This window comes from Phyllosticta capitalensis, assembly GCF_038381095.1.
Source record: "Phyllosticta capitalensis strain CBS 128856 chromosome Unknown BKA78scaffold_1, whole genome shotgun sequence".
Taxonomy (NCBI): domain Eukaryota; kingdom Fungi; phylum Ascomycota; class Dothideomycetes; order Botryosphaeriales; family Phyllostictaceae; genus Phyllosticta; species Phyllosticta capitalensis.
In genome coordinates, this window is record NW_027117439.1 from 2,562,048 (window position 1) to 2,582,378 (window position 20,331).

The window sequence follows — 20,331 nt, forward strand, 5'->3', positions numbered from 1 at the left end:
TTTCGAATGCCCATCAGCTGTTGAGAAGACAATCGGCGGCGTTTTGGCGGGGAGCGTGGCCGGCCAGTGCCTCTGAGAAACGGGAAGACGGTCCGACAGGCCGCAAAACTCGTCACGCGGCCGAAGTAGCCCGGTTCTCCTGTACAGCATCCGATATCTTGCTGTGGTCGCAAACAGTCGATTTTCGATGGTTTCTGGCAACAGTTGACGTTGAAGTTGAGGCTCAGCGTCCAAGCGCAAGCTCAGCCTCAGTTCCCAGGCAGGCACAGCCTCACTGCCCTGCGCCTTGCTGCGGAGTCCCCTGGGTGAACAGACGTTTACACAGCCTTCCCGCTGCTCGGCTAGCTACACAGCCTCCTCCACACCCGCGCAGAAAAGCTTGGTAGAGCTTGTTTCGTCGGCAAGATGACAGATCTGGGGGATTCGACAGGGCCAGCGAATCTCTGGAGTCCAGAAAATTGCCTGTTGCAGTAACTTTGCGATTCCACATCGCATCGTCGTCGCGCAAGCTGGTGTTGCTGACCACCTCGCTTCCCACGCCCCCCTCCCCTTTTTTCTCAAGTCCCCACCTACGCCGTTACTAAGCACGCGCGACCGCAAACCTTGAAACAGGGAGGCCAATCCTTTTCCTCGTGTGCCCGCCGTTCGCACGATTCTTGCTGCCTCTGCATCCACCTGGCTTGTGTGTCCTGACCTGACCGGGATCGGCCAGATTCGGTCGGCGAAACAACTGGCAACAGGCACGTCATTCAAAGGGCACTGGAAAAAGGCCCGATTCCGCCGAAGTTGCTTCTATTTTAGGCAAGGCGGTCTATGAGGCTCGGACTACCGAGCAGAGGCGACGCATCACGAGTTGCTCAGAGGACGGAGAGGCACGGCAAGAAGTGGGATTGTGCGAGGGGGTTTTCTCTTGGCGTCGAGAAGGGGACACTTGTGCCGACATCATTTGCACAAAGCAATCAGGTAAGATCGAAAGATAGCGAGTACGCGCGTATCCCGCGTTGTGATGGTACTGACATCTTTATGGTAAGGATGGCTGCCAAGAGCATCTGGGCGCCTCTCTGCATGAAGGAACCTCAGAATAGATGGGAACCAGTATCACATTGAGCAGGTCAGTTGAACAGTCGGTCGACAGGCGCTGATGCTCAAGTTCCAGCGTCTCTCGACCATCCACATCTCGACTCTCCAGCACGAGTATTTTTTCCGCCTGCAACGGTTTTTATCCGATCAAATCAATCCCATGAATCAATGACATCCCGAACCACTACCGAGCCAAGAAGCCTCCTACTCGTTGCTACCACAGGCTGAACCATTCCATGAATCGCCACAAGATGAGTATTACTTAACACTGCGCACAACCGCTTCGAGCCAAGACTTGCTCCTCCGCAGAAAAAAATGGCAGGCAGTTGTTGATTGAACAAAAAAAGCAAGACGGTGACGCCACACCCACGCAAGACCGCCGGCCCGTCCCAGGCAGCCACCTAGGCCCTCCCAACCGGCTCGCCCGCCGCGCAACACAATCCCACGCTTCGCCGTGGCCTTCCCGTTCGCTACGCTTCTGTGAAGCCATCGACTCAAAAGAGAATGCCTTCGGGGTGGCCATGGCGTCAGCCAAGAGTCGCGACAGCAAAGGCCGAGACCGACTCGCCAGCCGCCGCACCACGCGCACGCGCACGCGCCCGCCCGTCACCGTATCCGCCCACGACAGTCACGCTGCTGGCAAACGCCTGTTGGCGACGTTGTGCCGCCGGCGGAAGATGTTCTTTTTCGTTTGTCGGTACGAATCCGATCCGAAGGGTCGGAGCCTTTTGGCGGGGATCCCCTGGTCGCAGAGGGAGGAGGGCGGTCCGCACGTGGGGCCCGTTCTTCCGAATTCGTTGGTTCGGCGGTGGTGTAGGGCTGAAATGGAGGGTGGCACTTGTATGTTGGCGACAGCATGGTATGCCAGGCCATGTCTTGCCAGGTCATGTCTTGCCATATTTGTACGGACTCTCGGTGCCAAAGGTTAAAGGTAGCTTGCTATTTACTGCTAATAGGGGCTATATATGAGGATAGGCTTAGGCTTCGGCTTAGGCTTGGGAGGTCTTGGAAACTCTATTCTGGCGTATTGAGGTCGTCCTCGAACTGCCAGGAAAGTCAACCGGCGGCTCGCAAGCTGATCCAGAAGTGGCTGCCCAGCTCATGCAAGACGGTTGGCTACTGCAAAATCAAAGTCAAAGAAACGCAAGAAATTGGGGCACGACTCATGGTGGCATCATCAAAAAGGTAGGTCCATTTTATCTCAATCTGAAGCCTCGAAAGCAAGTCCTTTCTCCAGCATCTCCATCTCAGCCATGACTGCCATGCTCATGCCCATGCCCATGCCCATGCCCATTCCGACCATTGTTTTATTTCGATTCCCGTGTGCAATGTGTCCATGACACATCCTCCACCAACATTTTCTTTTGGGTGCATACGAAGCTTCCTTGAGTGCACAGCAAAGGGTAGGAAATTCCAGAACCTTTTGACCATCAAGCTTCTGGTACGTCATTTTTGAATACCGTTTGCAGAATCCCAGTGAAGGCGCTTTGGGCTGAGAGCAAGCCGGCGCAAATCGGATGTGCAAGGAGCATTCGTGGATAGTTGCACATGAGGAAGCTTTCTCAGTTGCGCATCCCGATGATGTCGTTGAAGCTGATAATCAATGTGGTCGTCGTTACGCCATCGTCCTTTTCCATCGTGCTAAATATCATCTTCCAGATCTCTTTTCCGTTTCCTTACTCGACCCTGTTCCTCGATCACGCTCTGTTCCGACATTTCCCTCGAATTGTGAAGGCTTCCTTCCATTTTGTCTTCTCATTTCGTTCTTCGAAAGAACTCCTCAATTGCTGTCTGTTGTCGCTATACCTTAAGACCACATTGGGAGGTCCATGCTGGATCGGTCGCATCTTCCAGGGTCCCGACGATGCGCTCAACATAGACGCAGATCCGTGAGGTCAAAAGCAGACGAAACTCTGTCTTGCAATTTGGATTGGTGCAGCGTTCGGTGTGTTGCCAAAGGGACGTCCGGTGCATGCGAACCTCGGAAGTGATTTCCAAATTCTCGATCCCGGCAAAGTGATGTGGACTCAGGACGGTGTGGGGGCAAATTTCTGGTCGCTTTTGAGCCAGCTGAGTCCTGATATCGTTTCCGAGGTAGAACTTGCCGTTTTCAAGTTGCAATACGGGCCTACTCGAGTGGATTGAGACGGCACCCCTATCGGATGCATTGAAAAGAGAACGGCGACACCAAGACGAATAACTCTGGCAATCGGATTCTCCACATTGAATGAGTTTGTCCTCATGTTCGGGGAAGTCCATCTTCAGACTTTTGTGTTTACACAATTGCAACGCAACTTCCTGTCCTAGGCACTGTCGTCTTTCCGGCGGCAGGGCCAGCTGTGCGTTAGAAAATGCTTTGGTAGGATGGGTTTTGAAACATCTGCAGCAGGCCTTGAGAGTGTCGTTCACGCCACTACGTTCAAACCTGACCGCCCGGTTGAAAGCGTCGCGTTTGACGTACTTGACGAATTCTCTGCGCGAAGCGATATCTGCTCGCTGCTTCTTTTCCTTCTGTAGAAGCCGTGCCAGTGCTTCGCGAGGATCCTTCGGCCATGCATCCACGAGCCCAGCTGGAGGAGGGATAAGTTTTCTGAAGTTTTTGCAAGCCGCTGCAAGTGAGAGCCTAGCGACGTTGGGAAGAAAGTCGTTGATCCGAAGTACGAGCTCAGCAGGCAAGTCTCCGAAGGGGAAGTGGTTGCAAGGGTCTTCGTCGCTGAGGTATTTGTGAGCTTTGGTGGTTTCTTCGAGCTTGTGAGGTGGACAATCAGTGCTGGTGATGGTTGGCGACTTGTGTCTTTGAGCTTCGATGGCCTCGGCGAGATCATCGCCAGGTGGCTCCACGCTGCCTGGCATGCTGGCGGGAAGACTGTCGTCGTGCGCAGTGGTCGCTCTCTTCTTGTCGTGGTGGAAGTGTCGAGGTTCGTGGTGTGAGGTTGAGGGTTGAGGTTGAGAGGATGGGGTGGGATGGGCCCGCGGTTGTATGTGGGTAGTCGAGGTGCAGAAGGTGCTTTCCCCGTTTAGTCAACTACTTCACCGTACCTTCTTGACAGAATCCTCACGTTTGACAGTCTCAAGTGCACCAAGACATCTCAAAATCATCACAGCATAGCATTTTTAGAGACGCAGGTATTCTATCCCCTCGTCAATTGCAAAACCAGACTTCTCCTTCTGTGCCATCGCCCAGCAGCACGGTGGGTAACGAAAGAAATTGCTAATCCAGGAATCTCTGTCGCCAAGTTAAAACACGTTAAGACGTGGAGTTCTCAAGCGCTTGATGCCTTCAACATAGAGAGGATTTTTCTCTTAATGGTTAGTCACAGGGAGCACTCAAGCGCTTGCGTCTGAAGGTGCGACGACGAAGTGAAGCTGGGCCTAGGTAGAATTTCTTTCCCCACCTACTGTGGCAGCATTCTCTAGCTTGCTAGGTCGTGCATCCAACACCCAACTGGCATCAGGTTCCGCCATTGCTTTACTCCCAACGAAAGCAAAATTTCAGAAAGTATTCGACCTTGGCACCCGAGCACTCCCTGAATGCTTGTCACCGCAAAGATCGAACAAAAGCGATCATATCCATTTGCTTGAGCCTCCCTAACTTGGACCCCGCCATGACCAATTACCGATTTGAGCTTCTGAGTATCCAAGTTTTTCTGCTCCTGCAGCGTTTCGCTATATCCAATTGGAGGCTGACGATGGAGGTAGCCAAATCTGTCGTACTGTCAGTGCCTTTGTCATGACGTGTGATACCATTTCCACTTACCAACAAGTCTCTGTCCCCACTGCCGTCCCTCAGCTGTCGGCAAGTCTTAAAGATTGGACTCCTCAATATCAGACCCCTTTGTCAGAGCATCCCACACTGAGTCAACCAGAGCGGATTGTTTGGATCGTCCGGTAGCCCAATTCGTCTCTCGACCACAAGTTCTACGTATCCAGAATCATATTCTGTCTTCACAAAGAACTCTGTCTCGCACCCGATATGGTTGCAATGTTCCTTGATGCGGTGAGACTCGTCGGCGTCGTATTCGCTGCCATTGAATTGCATGTCGTTGAGTCTAGGGAAATGGGTCTGGTCGGTGACCATGTGTAGGCAGACAGTCAAGCGCATCTTGCCCAGTCTCCTCCTGACGGCTTTTCCAAGCACATTCTCACCCTCATAAATCGACACGATTGGCTGAGATGTGACCACGCTGTCGCCGTTGACGCCTCTCCGGACGAAGCACATCAGCATTCTGCCGCGGATGCGGTGATTGCAGAGGTTGTACTTGCATCTCTCGCATCCATAGAACCTGGAAAATTGAGGTTCCTTGAGAGAGTCCCATGACATGGTGGTGTGTTTGCAAAGCTGGAAAGCGGCTTCGCTGCCACGGCATAATCTCTTCCTCGGCTGCTGGAAGAGCTGCACTGCAGAGAAACTACTCCGGTGGTGTAGCTTCTTGCAACCTGTGCATGCTCTCATGTCTTCGAATTCGCCAGATCGCTCGTGCTCGACGGCGCGGGACAGCATGTCGGTTTCAAGATGTACCAGGAACATCTCGCGCGAAGTGAAGTCGGCGCGCTCGGTCGAAGGACGGAGGAGTTGCTGCATATCTTTGCAAGTGGCGGCGAGAGAGAGGCAAGAGACTACCGACAAATGGTCGTTGATCATGAGGACGAGCTCGGGAGGGAGGTCGCCCAAGGGAGAACTCTGGCTGGGGTCTTGAAAAGTGAATAGCTTCAGCGCTTCAGCCAGCTCGCCGATTTCGTCCGACGCAAGCTCAACGGAGCCAGGCTGTTGATACGACGAGCTCATGTTGGACGACGGCGCTCTCAAAGAAAGTGTCAGTGAAGTCTCAGACGGAAGAAGAGGAGACGTAGGAGTTGTGAGTGGAGAAGAGGAAAGGGAATCGTCAAGGGCACTGTCCAAATCAATCAGCGTAGACGCGGAATGAGCTGCTGACTAAAATTGCGGGCGCAAGACGAGAATTGACGAGCAAGCCACGATTCGCAAAGCCAGCGAGTGGACTTGAGATGAGCAGAACCTATCAACTGTGGGTGTTCGAGTGGAAGACTAAGCAAGACCAGAGAGACTACAAAAGTGGAAGACGCAAACCGAGACCTGTGGTGGCATACGAATTTCAACGGAAGGAATGTTCGAAAGATGGACTGTCATCCATACATGGCGGGAAGAATCACTCGGAGGGAAGCATCCAAGTTCTACACGGCAAAAGGAGGACGGCACAGTGGGTGACGAAAGAAATTTAACTAAGGCTCAGCTTCAAGTCATCGCACACTTAGACTCCAGCGCTTGGAGGCTCCTTGTGACTATCCACAATAGGAAGAATTCTCTCTATGTTCAATGCATCAAGCGCTTGAACACTCCATGTCTCTACGTGTCCTGACTTGGTAATAGAGACTCTTGGATTAACAATTTCTTTCGTCACCCACTGTGACGGGGCATTGACTCTTTCAGATTGGACTCTAGACTCAGATGGGATTGATAAATGCAACACATGCTCGGTTTCCAAGAGTCAATTCATGCTTTCCGTGATTGCACCTCACGAGTTTCTACGCTGCCGATCAATACCCCAAGTGATTTTATGACTTTCTGATGATGAAGGTGCCATTGGACCCAGTGATCTGCTCTCCAAGCCTTCCAAAAATCCCATGCCTTCCTTGCGGGCTATACTAAATCGGAAAATCTGTCCGCAAATCATCCAAGAAATGCTTTTTCCTTCTGTCGATTCGCCCAATGATGAGGTGGTCCTTTGCAATATCCAAGTAATCTGTTCCCTTCCCAGTAGCCGCATCGCTCGAGGTGGCCGGGGTTCAGTGGCTAGCAATATTTTCTTTTCTTTTGGCACTCTGGTGCTCCCCTGTCTCTTTTTGGACATCTTCGGGTAGTGTTTGTTGCTGATCGGGCAAAAGTCGCACTGCCTTCTTTAAGCCTGTCCACACTGGACAAGCCAGACATCGTCGTTGACATTATTCAGGTATCCGAGGTCTCGGCGTGTCCAAAGATAGATACCTGAGCCGTTTGCGCCGAGATAAAATATGGTCTCGCATCTGGGATCGCTGCAATTGCCACAAAACTTCCCTAGAGCACTCTGAAGATCTTCGAGCTCGTCGATGTCCAAGACAGTTACGAGATGGTAGAACTCAATCTCTTCGAGTCCAGCGAAGTGCTCTGATGATGTAACAGTGTGAGGACAAATCCTCCACCGCAGGTCTCCAAGCTTTTCCCTGACAACTTTGCCGTTGATTGACTGAAGTTCTCCGATGGTGAGAATCCGTTGGCACGTCGTGACCTTGTACGTTTTGTGAAGCCACAGGCCGCAGCGGCTAGGATCAAGCCACGAATGGGAGATCCCATAGAATCCCTCGCCTCCTCTCGTGGAACATTCTTGGCAAGAGAAGATGTCGCTGTCCATCTCATCTCCATCTTCAGTATCGAGCGGATCCTTGGAGAGAGGCATCTGCATGATCTCGTCCCAAGAGAGTGTTATATGCTCACACACCCGAAACCTGCCTTCGCGGCCTCGGCACTTCCGCTGCCTTGGTTGCTGAAAAAGTTGAGCGCTAGAAAATGCGGCGATCCAGTGAAGATGGTGACAGCCAGCGCATGCTCTGATGGAATCTGCCTCGCCGCTTTTTTCCCATTCGACGGCTCTGGTAAGGTTGTCGCGATCCAGGGATTGAAGAAAGGTTGCACGCGAGATCGCATCTGCATCCTTAATCTTGGTGTGCAGAAGACTTTGAAAGTCCTTGCAAGTTGCGGCGAGTGCTAAACGTGACTCCATCGGCAGTTGCTTGCCAATCTCCCACACAAGTTCTGAGGGAAGATCTCCGAGGGCAAAGCAATCCCGCTCATCGTCGAAAGAGAGTCTTTTTAATGAAGTAGTCAGCTCGGTGATGTTGCTATCGTCGCTCATGTTCGGGACTCTAGAGCATGTCATGATCTCGGGAACGTCGTTGTAGGTGTCGGCAAGGTTGTTTGCATTGATAGTCTCCAGAGGTTGGGTTTGCATTTCTGTCGGTGATCTCTCTCCTTGAATCTGAGTGCAGAGAAAGGATGGAGAATGAATCGGGGGTATTTTGCGAAGTATTATGGAGAGGATATCAAGGCGAACCGGGTGGCGGAGTGATCGACAGTATGGTAAGAACGGTGGTGGTGAGGAGGTGCGACGGTGATGCGAAGTAAAGACAGAGAAAGGAGCTCTAGGTGAGTTGCCTGGTGTTGAGATTTGAAACTAGTTCGCTCGCGCTGGCTTCACACATTGGGCGGCTGTGAATGTGAAAGATGTGAAAGTAAAAGACTGCGGGACCGAGATTCTTACCGTACAATTAAGTTTCGACGGGTAGCTGCGATTATGGAGTTCATCGTCCTCCGGATGTCTGCTTGAGACTGGAGGCTGTCAGTGTCAATATATACAGAGTGACGCAACAAAATTTCCACGGGCTCTCTGAAGCCACGAATGGGAGATCCAACAAAATTCCTTGCCTCCTTTCTCGAAGCACTTTTGGCAAGATAAGAAGTTTTCGCCTATCTCGTCTCCATCGTCGGCAGTAAGCAGATCCGCCGCAATGATATCGTCTCATGTGAGTATTACGAGCTCACACACCCCGAAGCGCTGCACCTGCCTCCGCCACTTTCGCTGCCTTGTTTGCTGGAACAACTGAACATGAGAGGATGTATAGGTAAAATAGGAGACGTGGTATCCAATATAAAAAGACACTCGACCAAGTCAAAGAAATTGCTCCAGGAAATTGTGTCTGGGTTCTTAATTCATGAACAAGTAAGATGTTTGGTAGCCATGCTCTCTGATTCTTGCTCTATACCGAAAAGTGGTTGTGGTCAGATGCCCAACTCCTCCAAGCTGTGTTCTGACTCGAGATGCTCCGCTTTCCTTGAACTCAAGCCTTTCGTACCAATCCGTATGAATCCTTCCACTGCATAGAATCGTTTTATAGAGCCGGACTCCATAGGCTCGAGCTGACCTCGATATCTCCCTGATATTGGGGCGTAATTTTCCATTGCCCCTTCTCCGTCTTCCTCTCGTCGGCTGGGCCACTAAGGGTATCCGCGTCCTCTTGTTAACGCTCTTTTTCTAAGGCTTTTGGCTCCCACCTTTCTTCAAGTCCTCTGAAGACATTTCCAAAGGTTCCGAGGCGAAAAGACTTCGCTTTTTCTTCAAGAAAGACCACACTGTACCAACCAATCGTAGTGGTTGGGATCGTCTTTTGTGAGTGCTCCTAGATCTCGGTTGGCCACGAGGAAAATCTTGTTCTCTTGCACTTCGATCCAAAACTCGGTCACGCATCCGGGATCCTTGCAGCATTCGTAGACGTTCCACAGTGACTCCTGCAAACTGCGACTGTTCTTGATCTGGAGAGGGCCGTTGACGCAAGTACCTTGAAACTGAAGATGCCTCAAGTCGTAGAATTGCTCCGCCGAAGTGACCGTATGTGGACAGACCTGCCAACGCCTCTCTCCAAGGATCCTCCTAATTCTTGCGCCGTTGATGGTCAGACCTGGCACCACAAGTGTGAGCTGTCGATATGTCGTGATCTGGAAGGTCTTGTGATGAAGAAACCCAGACTGGCCCAGGTCGATTGGCCTGGAGTGCCAGTGGTAAGACTTGATCAGGTAGCAGCTGTGAAGATGCTTCTGGCACTTTCCGCAAGCAATACCAAGGCCAAGATCGGGATCCTCACTGAAAGGATGGAAGGAGAGCGAAATCTTGATTGCCTTTTCCCATGAGATCGCAAAATGCTCGCAAAGTTGGAACTTGCCTTCGCGGCCTCGACACTTCCGAACTCTGGGCTGCTGGAACAGCTGTATCTCAGAGAACGCTTCGATGGAATGAAGACGTTTGCAGCCTGCACAAGCTCTGAACGATTCGTCCTTGCCACTTCTCTCGAACTCGATAGCCCTGGCGAGATCATCTCGGTCGAGGAATCCCAGGAACGTATTGCGTGCCGTCTCGTCGAAGCTGTTGAATGATGGTTCCAAGAGATGGTATAGATCTTTGCACGTCCTCGCAAGCGCATGCCTCGATTCCATGGGAAGACATTGAGCTACCTCAAGCACAATCTCTGGGGGAAAATCGCCGAGTGGAAACTTCTCGTTGTCTCCTTCCTGGAGGTTTAATTGCTGGAAAGCTCCGATCATTGCGTTGAGATCTTTGTTGAATATCGCTGGTAACGCAGTCGGCGTCGCACAAGGAGCTTGTGATCGGGGGAGTTGGGCCAGATTTGATTGGCCTTGTGCATCCAAACTCTGAGGGACCTAGAGTGTGGCTTTCAGTTATCGCAGTTTCAAACGCATGCGAGTGACCTGGGTAGCCTACCATGGTGCTTGAAGACAGAAAAGTGCTTGATGGTCGTTGAGCTAACGTATCTTGGTTGGGAGGATGCTCCATTCGGTTGATGAATGACAATGGTGGTCGTGATGTTGGTGGTTGTTGGAGGGAGGTGCGACGGTGATGAGAAGCAGAGATAGAGAAAGGAGTTCTAGGTGGGTCACCCGATGCCGAGAGGTCGACAACAGCTTGCTCGCGCTCGCTTCACAGGCTGGGGCTGTGAATGTGAAAGGTGTGAATGTGAAAGACTGCGGAACGAGCAAAGCTGCTCGGGGTTCTTGCCGTGCAGTTGAGCATCGATGGGTAGCCGCGATTGTTGAGTTCATCCAGTGTTGATTTTTACGGAGTGACGCGATTGCAACGTCCTCTGAGCGGCACCATCCTGAATTCCGTCGCTATGCCCCTGATTCCTTAACCTTGCTGTCAACAAAATCGGCGGGTCTGCTCTGTCTTCTAACGGCGGTTTTTGCTCCCACAACTGCGCCGCCACGTTGAGTCCACTTTGAATGAGCGGCTGGTCTCTTTGAAGCTGAAAATTATACAGACATATTAATTCCTGAGTGCTTGAAAGATGAAACATTGTATGATGCTATTCTCGCCGTCAGTTCCGGAAGCAGCGAAGAAAGAGAAAACGCACGCAGAATTGGAGTGTTAAAATTCTGCTCTTTGATGTTGGCAGCTGCATCCAAGTCGCGCCCTTTGTGGTTGAAGTTGCCAAAATTCACAGCCTGAAAAGCAAGGAACAGATTCAGGGGTAGACAGGGGGAAGCCCCAAATAGTAGAGGAAAGACGGCAGGGTTGGTCGCAGAGAAGACTTATATGAAATTGAGCCCAAATTGTGCATCAAAAACAGTGTGCCGCGCAATTACCTTTCTCAATCGAAGCTGGCAGCCAAACTTGAACGCCAGGATCGATGAAGAATCTCAATCAAGTAATCAAACTGCAGCCAAAGTGAACGTAGTCGTTGACAAGGGACAGTATGAAAGGGCTTGTTGCAAGTCAAAATACGCCGTTCGTTTTACGGCGTAGATTGCTCTGGTACCAAATACCGAAAACGCGACCCAATGCGCCTGCTCCGGGCGATTGGGATACCAATTGTTCCATGCAAACTCTTGGAGAATTTCATACCGAAAGGTCCAGCCATCCAGTAGGCCGGGGCCGTTCAACTTGAGCAATCCAGAGCGGGTCGTTGGGATCTCGAAGTTTTCCAAGGTTGCGTACGCTGTGGGTGGAAAGGATGAAAATCGAAGTCCGAAAATAACTTGGAAACGAAGCAACTTTCATCTGAACAGAAGACCTGCAGTTATGCACTGCACATTTCCAGACGATGAGGCCAGTATCTTGGTCCACTGGGCGTTTTGAACCGGTGACCAGGCCCAAATGTGCCTGGATGTGGTGGTCAAGTGTCGCACCAATTGTGGTGTGTGGGCAAAGCGTTTGATCCGCCCATTGGTCGAGAAGCTCGAGGAATACCTGGCTTAAATTCGCTCTTGTCGATCCTGGGATGCAGGCTTGCATGATTTGTCTAGATTCCAGCGTAAAGCCCACGTCTGAAGATGGCGTAGAGATGCTTCTCATCAACTCATACTCCTGATGATCCACAAGTGTTGAAAAATGCGGACTACCGGTTGTCTTGAGTGCAATTTTCCTGGCGGACTCCCAGGAAACGCCATTTTTACGGTCCCGCCCGAAATAGAGGGCGCCTTCCCGGCCTCGGCATTTGCGCACTTTGGGCGGCAAATGAAGCTGGACAGCGGAGAATAGCTGCACTGGATGTAAAGAGTGACACCCACTGCAGGCTTTTTTGATTTGGTCATCGTCGTTGACTTCGCTTTCGCAGGCCCTTGCCAAAGCGTCACGGTCGACGCACTGTGCGAAAGTTTTCCAGGAAACTTTGTCTTTGTGCAAAACTTTTGGGATGAGGGCTCGCATGTCTCTGCATGTGGCCGCAAGTGCGAGGAAGGCAGCGCCGGGTAAAAGGTCACTGATCTCCAGAACGAGCTCTGGAGGTAGAGCTCCAAGGGGGAAACGGTCTCGAGGATCGTCGATTTTAAGCTTCGCGAAGCTGCGAGTCATTCGGGTTATCTTTTCCTCGAAATATTTCATGCTGATTTGAATGTTGCCTTGAAGTCCTAGGTCTTCGTGAAGATCAGCCCGTTCTCCGCTAGTGGCGTCCATTGGTGGATCTTTTGGCACAGCCAATTACATATGCAGCAAAGCCCTGGTGCAACAATTGCTGATGCAGCTTGTCGTCGGTGTAGCTTGAGCGGCAGTCGGAGCAAACGTAACAGAAGACAGATTGGAAGGAGATGTAGAGAAGAGGATTGTGCTAGAGATTGCTTTTGAAGCGGATGGCGATTGAACTCATGCAAAGGTTCAGTCTTATAAGGCGCTTTCAAGAGAGTTGCGCCAACGCTGAACCATGGAAATGCGAGCACATCCCAACAACAATTTCTCCTTGCGCGATGACTGGCGCATGGCGAGTGATGGTTGGTACGAGGCTTCGTACCAAATGCTGTGGCATTTCAAGTAAGTAAACGAGTCCTGAAAAGGAGCTCATGTCCACAGGATGATAGAAGTCTTTCGGCTTGCAAGTTGGAGCAGGACACTCTCGCGTGTGTGGATTGTTGTTGCGGATTCCAGGAAACCTGAAGTCGAGGAAGAGCGGGTCAAGACCATTGATCGGACCTGTGCGCACTATTCCTGATTGGGTTAGGGCGTTCTCGTCAACCACAACGCGAAACATCCGCGCCCGAAAGGCTGAATCACCTCCCTCTCTGTCTAAGCAGTCACTTACCCTCAAAAAGCTGTCTCTTCGTCCGCATCGCATTCACCTTTGCTTATTCCCCGACTGCGTGCAAGAGATTGCTCTTCGGCGCCAGTGTCTGAGTCACTGGCGGTGCATCAAGCCCACTCACAACGCAGTCGTACATCTCTTGTCGACTGCGAACCCATGACCAGGGTCCAGATCGGAGTATTCCAAGGCCGAAAGGAGTGGCAGACGGTTTTCAAATGTTCAAGAGTTCCCTCCGATGTCGATACAGGGGCGTGGTGCGAAAACGAAACTCGACGCTTGGAGAGCCACGTTATACAATACGTTGTTCGCCAGCTCGTCCTGTACCGCCAACAAGCTGATGACCGATGATCTACGGCGCTCATCGTCCGATTTTGAAAAGTTGCCCAAGTCGCAGACGTTATGTGCCTCCAAGCTCAAGACATGGAGGAAGACTCGCCCTGTTTCGCGGACCAAATTTGATTGGTGACTGGCGATTGTTGAAGAGCTTGGGCTTCGCGTTTTCAACACCTCACTTCACTTTGCGCGCAAGACAGCCGCGACTTTCCAGATCCAGAACAGGCTGATTGTTCCGCCTCCATGGGTGAAAGGCGAAACTAGCGCCGGCAAGTGCCATAGTTCAGTGACGATGCATAGCTCGATGCGCCCTAAATCTCAAACGACAACGGTCACGGCCATAGTTGCCAAGATTGATTGACATCGCTTGGACGGGCGTCCTCGTCTTGTCGCGGCAAACTTCGCCAACAGCCTGAGAGGCTTTTCTTTTGCTGCATTGGACTTTGCTGATGCGCATTGTGAAGGCTATTCTAATTGCTCTATCATAATCACCGATAAACAGCCAGATTTATGCACTTGATCGAGCTGGACTGCCGTCGAATAGAACGAATAGCTTGCGTTCTCGACATACCCTGAACTGTTGAACAAAGGGCGCTGTTTCTCGTTCCCTGTCGAATACATGTCATCTTCTCTTCCAGCCTCAAGATCTGATAAGGCTGAACCGTTACGACAGACGTCATGAGGCATTAACTGTTCCTGGTTATGCTCCCGGGTTGCAGGGTGGTCAGCACGATTCGACCACGACGAGTTGAACCTGCATTTTCGACCATTCTCAGGACTTGCGCAGAGCATGCGTAGGCTTAAAATTTGATCAACGGCAACTTGTTGACTTGAGAAACAGACCGTTTAAACACTGTCAATAAAGCAAATGCGAGTACGAGCGCTGATGAGCAAAATGCCCGAGCGCTCCGTCATGGTAGATCTTCGAGATGAAAGTTGAACGGTCCGAGGCTTGCTGGTGAGTTCACAGCCATTCTGGACTTCCTTGTTTTGAAGAACCGTCCGCCCAGACTTGCAAGGAATATTATTGGCGCTTGGTCGTCGGCGACCGTGATACCCAGCCTAGACCCTCGCGAACTGATACTTCTTTCGGGGAAGTGACTTGTCTCCCGTGGCCCAGCACAACCGACTGTTACCAAATAGGCAAGAGCGTCGGCCCAAAGAGGTCTAGTCCGTAGCCGTCGGATACTATCGCACTCCGAAGACAATCAATTCGAGTCCTCCAAGAGACACTATGTGGTACCATGTGTCCTGTGCATGATGGCGTTTGCAAACAGGACCTTTTATGTATAGACGCTCGTCTGCACAAGGCTACTATTTACCCAATGCTCTTTTCAGCTCGTCACTCGTATGTCGATTTAGGCGGAGATGTTGACACAAAGTCTCCACTTGGCCTTCTATTGTGTCGCCGTTGTTGCTGTCGAAGTGGCGGCGGCGCCACAGCCGCAGCAACAACCTTCTGCGCCTGCCCGGGTGGACCTGCCATGCGGACCTGTCTTAGGAAAGCGAGATGAGGCGCTCGAAGTGAACAGTTTTTTGGGAATTCCTTATGCTGCCTCACCTCCAAAACGTTTTACTCCACCCGTCGATCCTGCTCCATGGAAAGAGCCTCTCAAGGCCTTTGAATACAAGACCACCTGTCCCACGGTGTATCGTGGTAAGCCTCGCAGACACTAGACGATCAGCTACAGCTGACATTTGCTCAAGACAATGTTACGACGTATCTGTACAACACGCCAGCCTTGGACGAAAGCGAAGACTGCCTCTACATCAATGTCTTTGCCCCGTCCAGGCCAGCACCCCCTAGTGGCCGGGCGATAGCTCAGTTTGTCTATGGGGGTAACAATGAATTTGGAGGATCGCAATTCAGATACTACGACGGCAAGTACCTCGCAGCGTACGAGGATATTATCGTCGTCACTTTCAATTATCGAACAAGTTGTAAGTCTCTTCATCGCTGCTTGAAGACTAGCGCCATGGAGCATGGATGCATTTTCTGTATGAGTCAAGGTCGGTACTGATGAGCGCTTTCAGACCTTGGTTTTACCATGTCTCCAGACATGCCCCTCGAGCAGCAGAATTTGGGGTATCTCGACATGCGGAAAGCATTGGATTGGGTACAAAAGAACATTGCATTCTTTGGAGGAAATCCGCAGATGGTCACCATATTTGGTATTTCTTCTGGTGCCATCTCTGTAAAAGATCTCATGGCATACCCACCGGAACCCATACCATTTCGAGCGGCATACTTCCAAAGCCGCGAGCCAGGACAGTACAAATCGAGCGATAGTTGGGCGCGTCTAGCGAAGGAGATGAAGTGTCCCGACTCCCCACGGGAGCGGCTTGATTGTATGGCCCGCCAAGACCCTTTGCAGGTACACACCGTTATGCTTCAAAAGTCGATACGGTTCACGCCTGTTTATGATGGCAGGACAGCCGCCAAAAGCATCGTATGGAGAGTGCAACAGGGGAAAGCAGCCAAAATTCCAATCTTGTACAGCGCCATGTATAACGATGCGGCTGTTTTTGTGCTTCCTCGATCAACATATCAACCCATTCTCGACCAGGATCCCAAGTTGACGGCTGAGTACGCCATCCGGCAGCACGGCGGTGATCCGACTAAGCTTGATTTTGTCAAAGCATACGACGTTGCGCCACGGCCGGACCCCGAAAGAACTCGTGCCTCCGTAGCCAAGATTTACACGGACGCACAGTTTATCTGTCCTGCTGAAGGAATCACGCATGCCGTTGCGGCTTCCGGGCAGAAGGCTTTTCGATTCGTCACGAATTTCACTGCTCAAAATGCAGCAAAGATGCTTCCGAACCCACCACTTTTGGATGCATACCACACCGCGGACACGCCGGAAATATGGGGAACTTATCCGCGGGAAGGTGCTACCGAGCAGCAAGTCGAGCTGAGTCGGTACATGATGAGATCTTTCGCCAACTTTGTGAAAGATCCACAAAAGGGACCTGGATGGCCGGATGTTTCTCAAGGCAAGGTCCAGCTGGTTGGGGGCAACGGTGGCTCTGAAGGCTACCCTGTGGATGAGGCGGAGATGGACTCAAGATGTGCCATCTTCCGTGATGCGATCGCGGCGTCGGGCGGTTAAGCATGTTGGATAGAGAATTTCCCCTTGCTACAGCAGCACGCAGCCTTCTCACTTACATAAGCGTGGAATTCGACCTTCTCAGCATTGACTTTGGCAGTGTCTGAGATCCCACGAGATCTGTGATATTTTGAGGACTTGTCCAAAGTTATTTTGCGCTGTTTGGTGAGGTGTTTCCCGCAGTATCCGCCACAGACATGACACAAGCGTCCATGCCGGCTTGACGCCCCGCTGCAAAACTAGGTTAACCTAGATATTTACGTTGCGCTCCACAAAAGCTTGTGCATCAGTAACGACGATTGAGGCTGAAACGATGCATTGCGCAATTCTGCCCGCCTTCTAGAAAATGCAAGGCAGCTCTCTTGTAGGTCATTGCACATCAAGTGCCGCAGCTAGACTGTGGTAGCGGTGAATCTGCAATAGACTAGCAGCTGGCTGCAGACCAGTAACGCGGGGCCTGTTGTTAAGCTTCAATGACAGCGACTAATCCCTGCATCGTGTTTTGTACCGCAGATTGCAGTATTTAAGCTTTCAAAACTACCGATTTGGGAAGCTGCGCGGGAAGATAAGCTGCAAAAATGCAGGGTTGACCTGCCAGTTCTTGACGTGGACCGGTTAAATCACCAGTTGACCAGTCGCGTGCTCTACTAATGCTTGCAATGCAAGTAATCGATCAGCTGGTCGGCAGCTGGGTCCCAAATTGATATACACAAAGGTTGCCGATGGTTGCTTTTGCCGACGAGACGCACTCTGCACCAGCGGCAAGTGTAAGTTGATCGCTTTGCCTTGCAGCTTTGGACCAAGACCAAACAAACACTTCGATGAAGCGATCCAAACCCGTGGTTTCAACAAACCGACACCAAAGAAGACGAAAAAGCGACGGTCCCAGATGTCCATGTTCTCTGCCGCCCTGTTGCTAGCTGCGGCCCGGACTGAAACCCCTCCATGCTCGAGCCTCCGGCATCAACAGACGACGCATCGTCCCGTCCGACGCAATCGAGGGACCTAGTATCCACTCCGGCGAGGTGCCACTTTGCGCATGGACGAGACGATTCGATTGAGGAACGCGGTTCCTCCGGTGGCAAGCAGTCGAGCGACAGACTCAGTAGAAGCAATGTCGAATTATCCCCATTCGCATTGTCAACTGCCAATCAAGTAACATGGGATGTTGGCGACCCAGAGAATCCGAAAAATTGGACGCGCTGGAGGAAATGGGGAGTATGTCGACGAACTGCCGAGTCAGAACCGCACTGACAATTCTAGGTCACTCTCATTGTATCTGCCTTCGCATTCGTTTCGCCTCTCTCTTCTTCCATTTCCGCACCAGCTCTCTCGGACATTGGGGAGGAGCTCGACATTCCAGAAGGCTACCGACTTCAAATGGTCCTGTCAATCTTCATGTTGTCATACGCCGTAGCTCCGTTGGTTCTTTCGCCTTGTTCAGAGATGTTTGGCCGCACGCCAATCATTCGCTTTTCCAATCTCATCTTCGTGGCATTCAACACTGCTTGTGGTTTCTCTCAGACTGAGGCGCAACTTACGATTTTTCGCCTGCTCGCTGGATTCGGTGGTAGCGCAACGCAAGGCGTAAGTTCTTCATCCTGACTGGTCGGATCTCAGGCTGATCTGTCTCAGATGGGCGGCGCAATGATCTCAGACTGTTGGCATTCTGAAGAGCGAGGACGAGGCATTAGCATATATCAACTTGGGCCGCTACTTGGTCCCGCAATTGGACCATTCGGTTTGTAACCCAATCTCTTTTCATGACCATAGCTGACTTCTGGTAGTTGGTGGATTCATTGTTGACAAGATCAGTTGGCGTATGACATCTATCTGTCTGTCTCGATGATGACTTGCTAACGAGAACAGGCTGGTGTTTCTGGGTAACATCTATCATAAACGTGTGTATTCAAATTCTTGGTCTGTTCTTCCTCCGCGAAACCTACGGACCACGTCTGCTCGCACTCAAGGCTCGCAGACTCCGACTCGAAACCGGAAATCCACATCTGCATACGGCCCACGAGGCACACTATCAAGGCTTCTCTGCACATCTGCTCAATCATCTTACCAGGCCGTGGAAACTCTTCTTTACCAAAGCACTCTTGTTGATTCTTGCTATACACACGGCGTTCAACTACGGCACGATTTACCTTATCATCTCGACATCCCCAAATTTATGGAAAGAACATTACCACTTCACGCCGTCACGAGCAAGCCTCCACTACCTCTCCCTCGCCCTGGGCACGCTACTCGGCTCGCAGCTATTTGGTCCTGTTTCCGACCGTCTTTACCGACGCATAACGACACGCTACGCGCATAACGAAAGCATTCAAGACACCGAGCAACTTTCTCCATCGCCTTCTCCACCCCCAACGGCGGGCACCGACCATAGTCAGATACCCCTGACCGACACTGGTAAAAAGAACATTAGCACCAGCACCCAAAGCCAACCAGGATCAAGCGATACGAAAAATGAGCCATGTCCCCTCGCTCGTCTCCCGCTCGTCCCTTTTGCCGCACTGCTCACACCCCTCGCCCTGCTCCTGTTTGCCCTCAGTGCTGCCGCACGCGTCCCCGTTCCCGCTCCAGATGTCGGCGTATTCCTTTTCGGTTTTGGCAGTATCGTCTCATACCTCTGCTTGCAGACGTACATTGTCGAAGCTTTTGGTATTCATGCCGCTAGCGCCGCGGCAGGAGCATCGGCGGTGCGCAACTTGGCTGCTGTCATCGTGCCCTTGTGGGGACGAGGACTGTTGATCGGAAGCATGGGTTGGGCAAAAGGAGGCGCGTTGATGGCTGGAATAGGGGGCGGACTGGGGATTGTGGCAGTTGCAGCGGCCTTTTGGTTTGGCTGGATTAAGGGGGTTAAAACATGGAGGAAGGTGGAGCTGAGAGGAAGGGGTGTAACAGACGAAGCAGAAGTGCGTTATTTTGGGTGTGCGTGGTTTTGTTCTGACAGCAGGGCAATCAGGCAAGTCAGACAGGTGTAAGGGGAAAGGTGGGAACGAGCCACGACCTCAAAAGTTTGGACTTGTTGGACTTGTTGGTGTTTAAGGAGTTTTCGAGGAGTTTTGGAAAAGGGACGATCACTAGAAGGACCCCATATATTGGTCCAGGCCATGAACTGTGTACAGAGACGATGAAGCTTTACGCATCTGATGAGCGCGACCTTTGGATACTCCTTTCGAATGTTCCGTTCTACTCCTCTCCACAACCCCCAAGGAAGGCAAGGTCAAATCCCGCGACCCTCATCCCTAACTGTCCCCACTCGGCCATTGTTCTTGTGGTCTCCAAGTTTGTTTCACCACCCCCGCCGTATGAAAAGGCAAAGTAGGACGACTGTTTGGCACGCTTAAGATCAAAACATGCTGCAGACAACAGATTGAAGACTGATCAGCGCGATGAACAGGAGATGTGACTTGCGATCTACCGCTCAGCTCCGTGCCCATGATCAACATGTTAGTAGAACAAGCCTCTCGGATCCACGCGCGATGGAAAAACTTCTTTGGGAATAGCGTGCTGGGTAAACCCGGTGGGACGGCATTCACTGCCGGGAAAGGGATGGACTGCCGGGTGGAGCTGTTAGATAAAGCGATAGAGATACCAAACGGCCATCAGGGATGGTGTTTTGGAAAGGTAAGTGCCGAGCCGGGTCTGCGACTTTCCAGGTCGACGG

The 20,331-nt window shown here is 51.6% G+C and overlaps 8 protein-coding genes across 8 annotated transcripts; 3 read left to right on the forward strand and 5 right to left on the reverse strand.

Moving 5' to 3' along the window:
• The first annotated feature begins 1,427 nt into the window (after positions 1 to 1,427).
• On the forward strand, positions 1,428 to 2,196 carry BKA78DRAFT_15467 (uncharacterized protein). The gene is made up of 2 exons (XM_066882999.1): positions 1,428 to 1,982; positions 2,037 to 2,196. The coding sequence occupies exons 1-2, from the start codon at positions 1,602 to 1,604 to the stop codon at positions 2,109 to 2,111; spliced, it is 456 nt and encodes a 151-aa protein (XP_066749585.1). The 5' UTR covers positions 1,428 to 1,601; the 3' UTR covers positions 2,112 to 2,196.
• Positions 2,197 to 2,880: 684 nt separating this feature from the next.
• On the reverse strand, positions 2,881 to 3,933 carry BKA78DRAFT_291529 (uncharacterized protein; the record flags this gene model as incomplete). The annotated part of the gene is made up of 1 exon (XM_066885913.1): positions 2,881 to 3,933. One exon carries the CDS (start codon positions 3,931 to 3,933, stop codon positions 2,881 to 2,883), a length of 1,053 nt encoding a protein of 350 aa, XP_066749586.1.
• Positions 3,934 to 4,918: 985 nt separating this feature from the next.
• Positions 4,919 to 5,866, reverse strand: BKA78DRAFT_291530 (uncharacterized protein; the record flags this gene model as incomplete). Its single annotated transcript, XM_066885914.1, has 1 exon — positions 4,919 to 5,866. The coding sequence occupies one exon, from the start codon at positions 5,864 to 5,866 to the stop codon at positions 4,919 to 4,921; it is 948 nt and encodes a 315-aa protein (XP_066749587.1).
• A 1,129-nt stretch (positions 5,867 to 6,995) lies between these two features.
• On the reverse strand, positions 6,996 to 8,081 carry BKA78DRAFT_348905 (uncharacterized protein; the record flags this gene model as incomplete). Its single annotated transcript, XM_066890710.1, has 1 exon — positions 6,996 to 8,081. One exon carries the CDS (start codon positions 8,079 to 8,081, stop codon positions 6,996 to 6,998), a length of 1,086 nt encoding a protein of 361 aa, XP_066749588.1.
• A 1,163-nt stretch (positions 8,082 to 9,244) lies between these two features.
• Positions 9,245 to 10,225, reverse strand: BKA78DRAFT_291532 (uncharacterized protein; the record flags this gene model as incomplete). Its single annotated transcript, XM_066885915.1, has 1 exon — positions 9,245 to 10,225. One exon carries the CDS (start codon positions 10,223 to 10,225, stop codon positions 9,245 to 9,247), a length of 981 nt encoding a protein of 326 aa, XP_066749589.1.
• A 1,312-nt stretch (positions 10,226 to 11,537) lies between these two features.
• BKA78DRAFT_291533 (uncharacterized protein) lies at positions 11,538 to 12,593 on the reverse strand (the record flags this gene model as incomplete). Its single annotated transcript, XM_066885916.1, has 1 exon — positions 11,538 to 12,593. One exon carries the CDS (start codon positions 12,591 to 12,593, stop codon positions 11,538 to 11,540), a length of 1,056 nt encoding a protein of 351 aa, XP_066749590.1.
• A 2,320-nt stretch (positions 12,594 to 14,913) lies between these two features.
• Positions 14,914 to 16,658, forward strand: BKA78DRAFT_291534 (Carboxylesterase; the record flags this gene model as incomplete). The annotated part of the gene is made up of 3 exons (XM_066885917.1): positions 14,914 to 15,202; positions 15,253 to 15,486; positions 15,580 to 16,658. The coding sequence occupies 3 exons, from the start codon at positions 14,914 to 14,916 to the stop codon at positions 16,656 to 16,658; spliced, it is 1,602 nt and encodes a 533-aa protein (XP_066749591.1).
• Positions 16,659 to 17,600: 942 nt separating this feature from the next.
• Positions 17,601 to 19,989, forward strand: BKA78DRAFT_348908 (major facilitator superfamily domain-containing protein; the record flags this gene model as incomplete). The annotated part of the gene is made up of 6 exons (XM_066890711.1): positions 17,601 to 17,873; positions 17,919 to 18,242; positions 18,291 to 18,396; positions 18,443 to 18,475; positions 18,525 to 19,322; positions 19,790 to 19,989. The coding sequence occupies 6 exons, from the start codon at positions 17,601 to 17,603 to the stop codon at positions 19,987 to 19,989; spliced, it is 1,734 nt and encodes a 577-aa protein (XP_066749592.1).
• Between the last annotated feature and the right edge of the window lie 342 nt (positions 19,990 to 20,331).